This window comes from Anarrhichthys ocellatus, unplaced genomic scaffold (genome assembly GCF_004355925.1).
Source record: "Anarrhichthys ocellatus isolate YVR2014 unplaced genomic scaffold, GSC_Weel_1.0 scaffold11, whole genome shotgun sequence".
NCBI lineage: Eukaryota > Metazoa > Chordata > Actinopteri > Perciformes > Anarhichadidae > Anarrhichthys > Anarrhichthys ocellatus.
The window spans coordinates 8,460,259-8,471,807 of record NW_022280041.1 but is presented as its reverse complement, the minus strand read 5'-3'; the positions used below and the strand labels follow the sequence as shown (position 1 = coordinate 8,471,807).

The following is an 11,549-nucleotide window of genomic DNA, read 5'->3' as shown; positions in this document are numbered from 1 at the left end:
ATATATATATACACATATATATACACACATATATATACATATATATATATACACATATATATACATATATATATATACACATATATATACATATATATATATACACATATATATACATATATATACACACACATATATATACATATATATACACACACATATATATACATATATATACACATATATACACATATATATATATACTCATTAATACGTTGTAATTATAGTTAACTTGATTCAAAATACATAAAGTGTACACTGTAGTGATTAGTCCAAAAAAGTGTTATGTTGTGAAATAGCATTTATTGCATTTCCTTAATGGTTCCTATGTGGAAAAAAAAAAAATCTCTAAGAAAGCAGCTTTTCACTCGTAATTTCAAAATGATGATGCAACTCTTCAGTTCTTCACATTCCTGTCAGAAGTTGAAATGCAGCAGTTAATTGAGAGCCCTACCACAATCTAATTACGGATGCAGTCTAAATATCAAGCCACGGGCCTTGAATTGCTCACTAAATGATATGTTTGGACTGAAAGGGGAAGATTTGTCTGATTTCATAATTACCCTGATCATAGCCCATGTCTGTCCCTCAGCATGCTATTAGCAGATAGGCCGACTCTGCAGCAGCTTTTTGCTGTCAGAGGGAACACTGCTCTCTGTTATCCAGCAGCATGGCGAGGTAATTTACAGCCACCTCTCCAATTCCTGCGATAGCTCTAAAATTGCGGTGGGAAACCTCAATTAACAGTCTCGACGTTTGTCACAAACTGACATGAGAAAACTGCATAATAAAGCATGGCATGGAGGCAGATATCAGCCTATGGTGTGACCTATGTGGTATTAGACATGTCCAACGGGTTAACTTGAATTCTAAATTGCCTCTATTGAGCCGCTTCTTTGTGATTTGGAAGAAGCACAAAACACATCTCTTCATGCTCTGTTATTGCAGAATATGTTCGGCTCAGACGAGGACGATGGGGATGGGGATGCCGGTTTGTACGAAAGGATGTGCGCTGCAGGTGAGTGGGAGGACAAAGGAAAGCTGGTAATGGTGTTTGTTCTGTCCCATCACATCTGTATGCCGAGTTGCTGTTCATTTCCGAGCACTGAATATTTTCCCCCCCTTGCCGATGGGCACAGCGTGTAGAGCCTTGCCTTCGATGTAGCTGTAAACGGTAGCAAAATCAGCATGCAGAACTCCATCGTCACACTCAGGCAACAGTGCTGTAAACACTTTGTGCATTAGGGACTCCTTCCACCGCATATCCACAAGAAGAGCACGGAGAGGGGGAGGATGAGGATATCTATGCACCGCTGGGGGCGAGTGATGAATACGACACCATCCTGAACTCCACAAAAGCCGTGGTCATTGCCAGTCGCCCACCAGCGCCCACGCCTCGGCCCGAGATCACCCACGTGGAGGACAGAACCCCTTACATCATTAAAGGTAACTTATGAGTCTTGTGTTGCAATCCTTTGCCCCCGTTTTCTTCCAAATCACAGGACATGATGGAGCTGATTTGGAGTAAAAAAAACAACACCACCGAGTCATGCACAGTATGTGAAGGGGGAGTTTGGGAGAGCATGTGGGAGGGAGGAAGTGCCTGGAATGTGCATTGCCAGATATGCTTTTTTTTGCAACGTAGTTTGTTTTGATCCCGTAAACCACAACTTAACACTCCCCCCCCCCCCACAGAGAAAGCTCACATTCTAACTGTTCAATTTCAGCTGCGTGAATATTTCATGAAGATGAAACATCCAAAAGTGAGTGGTATTATTAAGGCTTATGAATCATTAAAACAGGTGCGACTTCTCTCTCTTACATCTTGCAAATACAAAACATACACACATGCTTCGACAATGAATTGTTATTCCCACAGATATTACGCTCGTCCCCCACTAACCATCACTTGCATATTCAAAAACACACAAACATGATTTTAATGACGTAAGTGCCCCATCTCCATCATGCAGTTTATTCTTCCCGATGGGGCCGACAAAGCAAAAAAAGAAGAAACAGTGCACCACTGAACTCCCTGCATCCCAACCATCCCCTCAGTAACAGAGAAGGAACTACCGTGCTGCCATCTGCAACCAATCTTGGCCAGACCAAGGCCAAGTCATCCAGAATAAGTCATTACACATGTTTTCCATCGTCCTTGTCCCCAGAGTGCACGAGGGAGTGAGGAGAGGGATTTTGGGGTTTCCATCCATTGAGACGGTGAAGCTTCAGAAATTGCACGAGGATCACATTTTGCTCCTCACTCCCGCTGCCACAGAGAATGCGAGAGTAGAGATGAGGCTCGGTGGAGGATTAGGCGAGGAGCCAGTTATTGGAGACCACTGCGCAAGTGGAAATAATCAGGGGGGGGGGGGGTTCTGTTGTGAGCAGCGTCTCCAGCTCAATGAGACTAAAATGCTGAAATGTGAATCAAATTCAATCTCACAGAGTGGAATTACTCTGCTTGTAAACTACACTGAGAGTAATGTACACGCTACAGTCATGTGGATCTGCCCCTCAGCTGTGCTCCACACAGTTTCACTTCGGAATTGAGCCACAAAGCCAGGCTTGTGTGGTGAGCAAGCCGTGCTCGAACATGAATTGGAAAGGAGAGACGCCGTCATGGAGGAAATGGTCAGAGGTGGGGATTATCTTTCAGGGTGTGGATGGTGAATTTTAATCCAGTGTTGGTCACACAGCCGCAGCTCCTCCGCCCTCCTGAGAGCTAAACAGAGTAGCCTTTCATACTGAGAGCTCACAACCAAACCAAAAAGCATCATTCAGGGGCATTTAGTTCAATCCAGAGCTGAATGAGTGTCTTTCTCTGAGAGAAACAAATTTAAGCTCTGGAATGAAAAACAAGGATAAATGTAATTTCTTTTAGATTAAATTGCATTGGTCTTTTTCTGAAACATTTAGATTGATGGGATGTTTGTTTTCTGCTGGCTCTTCAGATTTAGCAATCCACTCAATAGGTTGTAAATTTAAGGCTGTGGCGCCATCTCGTGGAGGAATTGTTCAAATGTAGGCACGCAAGTCTTTTGTAGGAATTTGTAAAATCAGCTCCGGCTTGAGCCTGGCAATGTATTCAGTGAGGGTGATGTCAACAAGAAAATTCTCCTTTTGTAAAAGTTGAATGTTCCGTTACATTTTGTAATATTAGTTATTGTGAGCTGCTCATGTGTTTTACAGTGTTCCAGCAGAAGAAGACACCGCAGCGCGACGCTGATCTGTATTCACTTCCCACTAAACAAGGTGAGTGTCAGGTGATCAATCAAAGAGTCACTCCAGCAATGTCGTATCGCACCTCCATGAAGTTGTGGAGCTCACAAGGGACAGATTACAACAAGAATAGTCTATATCACAACAGATGTCTCCTGACTTTTAGTCTCTAAAATGACCAAAGCTTCAAAAACAATCGACAGAATCTTTTTGTAAGAACTTCAAAAGAGGTTTTCTTGACTTTTGTAAGATACATTTTTTGGCAATTATATGATAAATACCTTTTATATGACAGGGTACAGTTGAGAGGTAGACGGAAATAGAGCCGGGTATGACGGCAGCAAAAGGTGGACATTACGGTTTGTGTCTTAACCACTAGGAGTTTTAATCTGCATATTAATGCACAGACACTTTAATCACCACTCTTCATCATTCACTACCAAAAAGACAGTCGCAGCCATCATTTTGGATCAAATATACAAGGCGCCCTTCAGCTACAGTACAGTAGGCAGTTGCCATGCATTTCTGTTTGCACTGTCTCCAAAAAATAATTAACTTCTCCTTTCTGGGCTCAATTTGTATTCTGACTTTGAGATGTGCAGATTGTAAATGTTATCCTGGTAACAGCAGGACTTTTACCGTGCCAATGAGTCGAGCTGACTTCTCTCTTATGATTGACAACCTGGTGGAATTACCTGCCCGGGTTCTTACATAATATGTATTTATGTATGTACAAAATAAATACTAATCAAAGCGTAAAAAAAGAGCTGCTTCTGCTATTGAGCACCTGAGATACAAAGCCATTTCTTCTGCTCTGCTGTAATGTTGGTGGCACTGAGTGACGGGTCCAAAGATCATCACAGTCACCCGGAACATTACCTGCCGTCGACATTACAGATGTGGAGAGCAAAATCCCACTATCAGCAAGTCCCCGCTATGAATGCCATCTGGAGTGGCTTTATGCCCTTGCTTGTCTTGTTTCTGTCACAAAAAAAAAAAAAGAACTGTTCAATTTCTGACGTTACATTTGAGATCTTGCTCGTTAACTTGTCCCCACTTGTGTGGTGATTGCTTTGTGTTTTACACCAGATGTTTTATATTTCTTTTTATGACATTTGTATTGAGTTGCTGCACGCGGGCGGGAGGACAGCATCTCCTCCACCTACGATACCTTTGTGCCAAACCAGACAAACGGGCTGCAGCAGCAGCTCATCGAGCTCCAGCAGAGGGTGAAGGCCGGTTCACTCACTGTGGACGGGGCCCTGGAGCGCTTCAGCGAGTGGCAGCGGGCTCAGAAGGGCATGGACGCCGTCCAGCAGGTATATGGGACTATCGCACACTGTGATCGCACCCACACATGTGACTTGGAATGAATGAGCAATAGCCGGGAACAAAACCCGAATAAAACTATAACCATCTGTTGCTCATGCCATGCCAAGCTGCAAACAATCTACTCACAGGAGAGCACGAGTACAAGCAAGCGTCTACCTTAGAGGAAAGCAAAGGGCTGTTCAGGTAAACACAGCGATGGCTCCACAGAGAGGAGAGATAGTGATTAAGAGCCACTTACCGCTGGTTGTCTTGCACTCGGTACTTTCACAGTGCAAGAAGGGAACATGTGATTAAAGGCGTGGGCGGCGTGGCACTGTTTTGAGCTTCTGTTTGATGGCTAAAAAGGAAAATTGTATCCAGTGGTTCCCACGTTTAAGGATTGGACCCTTCCTAAGAGTTATAAGATGAAGATATAAGATGACTAACGGGAGAGGACAGAAGAACAAATTATTTGTTTTGCATTGATATTTAGGACTTTTAACTTTTGTCATTGCAGTGTTTGTGCAATATTGATTATTTAACCTCTTTGGGATTTAAAAAAGAAAACAAATGTGGGAAGTTACGAAGGGAAATGTCTCTTTATATCTAAATGCGACAATTTAAAATCTGAGTCTGATAAATCACCAGATCTATTGGTCTACTGTGTATAAATAATATGTGAATGTTAGTGGGATTAAATGTTTTCCAGCAGACCTCCATGAAGGTACCAAAAGATTTATGAGCAAACTGCAAAACTTTGATCGATTCCTTTTCTCAGCCTGTGGAAACACATCATGGAAATCTCATTTTAAATACAGTAAGTGGATGTGTGTCTGTCTAATACTCAAAGCACTGATCTTTGTCTCCGCAGGAGACGTTTAGGGATCTGAGAGCCAGAACAGTCAACAGCAGAGAGGACGGCGACAGTGTCTATGGTAAATATTCCTCTTTCCTGGATGTGAGGGCTTTAAGTTCCGCTGTCATCACAGTGAGGCTCCACAGAGCTGCAAGCTTTCCTGGAACTTCAAAATAAATAATATGCAGCGCCGTTAAAGCTGGAGCAAGTAGCCCCCTTACAGTGTTAAACTGTATACCGTAAATGGCTCAGAAACTCTTCTCTCCCCACCAGATAAAATCAACATCGTTCATCACACGCCAAGTGAGTCTTTAAAACTGTATCTCTGTGTGCATGGAGGAAAAACCCGTGCTTGCATGCCTTTGTAGTTTCCCCAGTCCCAGTTGCAGTGGTGGGGGATTAATCCTCGGCGAAGTGTTATTTAATCAAATCCCAAGTGCCCTGTTTTGATCGAGTGAGTTTCACTTGCACTAAATGGGAGTTTTTTTTATTTTCTTCTACTGAACAATTCTCTGTTCAGCTGTGCATATTGGATCCTTTCCCTCCAGGTGTTACAGTGAGTGGAAGTCGAAGGGGAAGCCAAACAGCTGAGTCTGAATGTTACAGCAAGCCACTTAAAGGACAGCTTGTGAGTTTGCTTTAGCTTGGCATAAATGTGTTAAGTTCACGTGATACTGAATGTCACTGGAGTTGAAACGGTCATGAAGTTATAGTAAACAGACATTAATGCCGAACAAACCAGTAACAAGTGTCCATCTGAATTGTTTCGCAGCCGAGTTTGTTCTCGAAAGGTGATAAATGGTGAAGGTAAGACTAAAATCAATGACCCTAGTTTTCGATTTATAATTTCAGCTAAATTTCACATTTATTCAAGCTTATAAATTGTCACATTTTTTTCATATTTGCAGGCCCCATCATCACTCTACAGCGACTCTATTCTCCCACCAGATGTTTCACCACATATTTACAAAGAGTTGTTTTTCAAAGCAACAGGAGAGTAATGACAGACTTTCTTTTATATATTTCCTACTGTTTGTTCATCAGTAATGTACAATATGTGTTACCTTTGTAAGCAAATGTACATCTTCAGAATCAATTTCTTAATTTTGTAAAATGTCGCATGAAATTTTTCCACGTCAACAAAAATCGTATTAATTTTGAAAGTTACACTTAAATTAATTAGACTATTTATTATATGTTGAATTCAATGTCACCATATTGTCAATAATTCAGCGACTAATATTGTAATAACTTTGTTAACTTTTCATGCACAGTGAACAAGTAAATTAAATAAAAAAGGGTTAAAAACAGTGTAAAAAGTGTAATATGTTTTCATGGGTCTGTGGATCAATATCCCAGCAAGCGTTAGCCTAAAAACCCTTCAAACCTTTGCCTCTAGAGGGCGCTGTCTCTTTAAATATATCCATCACACTCACTGTGTGAAGCAACCAAAGACATCTGTCAAACCCAGAAGCACCTGCTGACCTACTGATGGCTTAGAGACAAGCTATGGTTAAAAAAAAAACAAAAAAACTATCCATACATGTTTATGAACATAAACAGATCAGCAACAGATTGGTTTGCATCAGCCAAGACATGTCAAATCGAATCTGCTCATTAAATATAATGAAATAAAATGAAAACTGTAAAACCGATACAACTCAGCTCACTGGGATGAACAGAAACATCCACAGAGGGGTGCTGTAACAGAAAGTGACTGTAAAATTAAAGGTCAAAGGCTTAATTTTCCTGGGAAACTCGTTCTGTTCAGCTGCCACAGTGCAGGCATCTGTGTGTGACAAACGGCTTTAGAATAATCTATTTTAAAAAGCGCAAAGAGGCCTTTTTAAATCACATCCATTGAATTACTGAATAATAAACGCTTCCTGTATATACTTGTCAAAAAATTTGCTGTGATTTACCAAACTATTCAGGCATTGGCACAAATGCACATAGTCTGACACACTGACTGACACACACACACACACACACACACACACACACACACACACACACACACACACACACACACACACAGACAGACACCAGTTTGTTGGTGCAGCCCAGCCTGTGCCTGAATGAATGAATAAGAGCTGCATGGGGAATTCAGTGAATGCATGGCTAAATCCAAGCGCAGTCTTGAAGCCCAGGCAGAGTACGTGCCAACAAAGCAGCTGGGTACACGCCGGGCACATTTTTCTGTTCAATCATGCTCTTTGTGAATAATATGTATTAATGCCGTCCCTACTTAGACCTGCCAGTTAGCCTTTGGAGATGATCCGGCTTCAGGACCCCATGGCATTTGAGGCATATGTTTGCCTGTCACCTGCTGAGTGCGTTTCAGCGTGTGCGTCAGGCACGGCCGCCGAGATGGGCCTCGATTCATCCTGCGTACAAACATCCGAGCGTCGCCGCAAGGAAAGATTCCCCCCAGTCGCAGAGAGACTGAGCGCTTCGTGGGCATGTGTCGCCCACACAAAACATGCTTCTATATGCGGGCAGCGCCACATCAAAGACGAGGGATCAAAGATTCACTGTCTTTCAAAACCCCGTACTGTATATCCGCATCCAAACTATAATTAGGATATCATTTGGTTGAGCAAACTGACTCTTTCTACCCAGTGAATGTGTTTGCCTGTTGAAAAGTACTGTAGGTACAATATTTTCATTTTGTGAGACTTTTCTATCTATATTTTCTCACATTTTACGACAAATAAATCTTAAAGGTTATGGTAATAAGCTTTGCGAAGGGTGTATTATCTTCAAAGGTTTTTCTTCAACACAGTTTTTTGCCTCTTGAAGGCAAAAGACCAAGCTGCAAAGAAATATTGACATCAAATCACTGTATAATGTTGACATGGCGAACATTTTAAAAACGAGTTGACTATTTACACATCCAGAAATGACTACATTAGCATTCATTTGAAGTAGTCCAATATCCACTCTTTTAGCTTTAGTTTCTTGGTCTCCACTAACTCCTGAGAAATATATTTGTCTCTCTGGCAGTCAAATGCTCACCAATGTTAACCAGCTGGTTGCCAACTTCCTCTGTCTACCCTTCAGTGTGCTTTCTGTGTCTGTAAACGATGCTGATGAGGGCAGTGAGGCTGAACCAAAACAGTAAATTAGCGGGTCTGCTAACACCCAAAACAATAAGCTGACAGATGCTAAAACCTGAGGATAACTGGAGAGCTGGGTGATAATTGTCTTTGGGTCAGTCACTATGAACTACCTCTTTCATATTACACATTTGAAACATAAGTACACCCATAAGTGCAGCTTTTAGTTTCCCTTCAACAGTGAATGGAAGAATTGAAAATTCTGTTGAAACCTTTACAAACTTCCCTGTTGGATTTCTTTTTCCCCCCTCTATTCCAGCAGCAGGCTTGGCCAGATAGTGGAGAGACAGGATTACACAGTCAACGCATCAATAATACTGTTATGACACAGTTCTTAACTGGTGATGGCCTCGACCAATTGAAACATGAAAAAAGCCAAGCTTTCGCCTCAGTCATCTGCTGAATCCTTCCTGCTGAATCCTTCCTGCATCACTGCGACGCCGCTGGTTCCACACTGCCGCAAAAAACACTCATGAGAGTACAAACACTGGGACAACCTATCAGGGAGAACTAGAAGGAGCATGCATTAACACAACCACTCAGAACTTCTCCATTGTGCACCTTAGCGCACACACACACACACACACACACACACACACACCTCCCCTTCCTTCTCGGTCCTTTCTCCGACCCCTGGATTAGGGCAGAGGATTGTGCACAGCTGCTCCCCAACATCCCCGATAAAAATCAGGCAATTTCACAGTCAGTGGCATTCTTTCATCCACTAATCCACAACCCCGCATACAGTCTAGATGAGCCTCACTGCGATGAGAACAAGCTGTTCTGAGCTTCGATCGGCTATAGAGACATTGAGCGGCCAGACTGTAGGGAGCTGGAAAGGAGTGTCAGGTCCAATGCGGCATATTGACCTTCACTTCCTTTTTTTTTAGCCACTAATTAGATGATTAATTATGCGTTGACCAACAGCAAGCAGGGATTACAGCTAATGCAGAAGTAAAAATAAGCAAAAAATAGTGTTTTAGAGACTCATCTAATAGGTTAGACTTTTTTAAATGTCAATTAAATAAATATGTTCAGACACATCATCAGTTGTTGCAATTCAAATCAGTTTAAACCACTTTAAGAAGTGTGAATTTCTATTTGCACTCATGTAAACAGCTCATTACTCGTAACTCCTCGACAGGAGTCGCCCTCGTTTATATAGAGACCTTATTTAATGCGTTTCCTTAATCATTGCGCGCCGTTATTCTTCACAGTTTTCCCTCCTTCTCGAGTCATTCATTTCACCCCATTTTGTCTGACCCCCCCAACCCCCATTTGCCAGAGTAATTCTTCACCGAGGTTCAAACAGGGGACAAAAAGCTACTTCACAGCAAAAAAGAGAGAAGGGGGGAAAAAGTATGAATCAAAAGGGCTAGGAAATGGAATTCACTGTACAAACGTCGGGGGAATTTCAATGTCCGCCGAGGCACAGTAGAGCTCTGTTTCGGTCCTCGCAGGCTGTGGGGGTGAAAAGAGCAGCAGCCACAGCAGGGTATATCCATTCTGACACGTCCTTACAGACAGTGAAAAGCCGGAGCGAGGTCTATTTGTCTGAGAGGCAATAGACCCAGCGGAAGGATGCTGAAGCTTTAACACGATAACAGGATCATTTCATGGTTTCGCTTTTGGACGATGTAAAAGGTAACCGAGTTTGCTGCCGCTGCTGTTTGAGCGTTAACAGTTCAGGAAATTTAATTATTGTTTTGGATTTTTTTGTTTTTTTAAAACATTGGCTCGTGTCATAGAAACACATACTAGACAAACTTTTTAAGACTATATAACTGTGAAAAACTTAATTCAATAGATGTGAATGAGGACTTGAGTAAAGTGGAGAGTTAGGATCAAACATCCTGGGAGTAAAATGTTCAAACACAAGATTTTAAATCACAGTTTTCTGCTGATGAACGGACTTGAGAGCACAGAGTTGGCCGTCTCCTCGCTTCTTTTAATTCAGATTTATGCAGAGGGTTTGGAGCTCTTTCTCAAAGAGGGCAGCACCTTGCCTACATTTCCGACAGTGACTCCTTTATACACACACATCGATTTGAAACGGTTAATGATGTAGATACTATTAACAATGTGATTCCCTTTTTTGATCTCCGCGGTGAAACTCTGGTTTCCCGTAACCTCCTCCACAAAGGTCAAAGGTCTGTGTTGGATTCAAAGATGTACCCTTGAGACTGGTGGAAAACTGCTATTTCTCCACAAAAGAATGCTCGTCAGTACCAGGGCTTTGAAATAATCAGATTACATTACCACTATCTTACCGATTGTGGAGCGTATTAAAGAGTGTGATGGCTTTATGGGATTCATTTTATTTCAAAATAAACTTTTTGAACCATGCCTTCTGTGTTATTATCATTGACTATATTAAATGAATTATTAAGCTGCATTATAATTAAGCCTCGCTCGGTCGCGGTTTTTCCTGGAGCCTCCAATGATTTCCAGATTCTGTGCATTCTGTGAGAATTGTGTCCAGAAGGTGTTGCTGTACCTTCTGCTATGTTGTCTGTTGACAGTGTCATTTATTGCTGACTAACACAAACTCTATTGTGTCTACACGACAGGTGTATTCTCAATCTACCTGCTCCTGTTTGTGTTATTATGAAATATACATTATTATTATTAAATACATACATACACATATACATATATACGTGTATATATATACATATATACGTGTATATATATACACACATATATACATATATACACACATATATACATATATACGTGTATATATATACACACATATATACATATATACGTGTATATATATATATATATATATACACACATATATACATATATATGTGTATATATATATATATATATACACACATATACACACACAAAAACATATATACATACATACACACACACACACATATATACATACACACATACACGCATACATACACGCATACATACACATACACATACACACATACACGCATATATACACATACACACATACACGCATATATACACATACACACATACACGCATATATACACATACACACATACATACACACA

General features: G+C 41.2%; 1 protein-coding gene across 1 annotated transcript in view; it reads left to right on the top strand.

The window, feature by feature from the left end:
• The window catches only part of LOC116385778 (B-cell scaffold protein with ankyrin repeats), a 40,841-nt gene extending 34,085 nt beyond the window's left edge, over positions 1-6,756 (top strand). The window contains exons 8-16 of the mRNA XM_031851495.1: positions 949-1,018; positions 1,246-1,446; positions 3,193-3,255; positions 4,348-4,541; positions 5,405-5,468; positions 5,663-5,692; positions 5,938-6,017; positions 6,162-6,196; positions 6,298-6,756. Coding sequence (XP_031707355.1) covers positions 949-1,018; positions 1,246-1,446; positions 3,193-3,255; positions 4,348-4,541; positions 5,405-5,468; positions 5,663-5,692; positions 5,938-6,017; positions 6,162-6,194 — 735 coding nt within the window. The 3' untranslated portion in view covers positions 6,195-6,196; positions 6,298-6,756. The remainder of the gene's footprint in view (positions 1-948; positions 1,019-1,245; positions 1,447-3,192; positions 3,256-4,347; positions 4,542-5,404; positions 5,469-5,662; positions 5,693-5,937; positions 6,018-6,161; positions 6,197-6,297) is intronic.
• Positions 6,757-11,549: the final 4,793 nt, after the last annotated feature.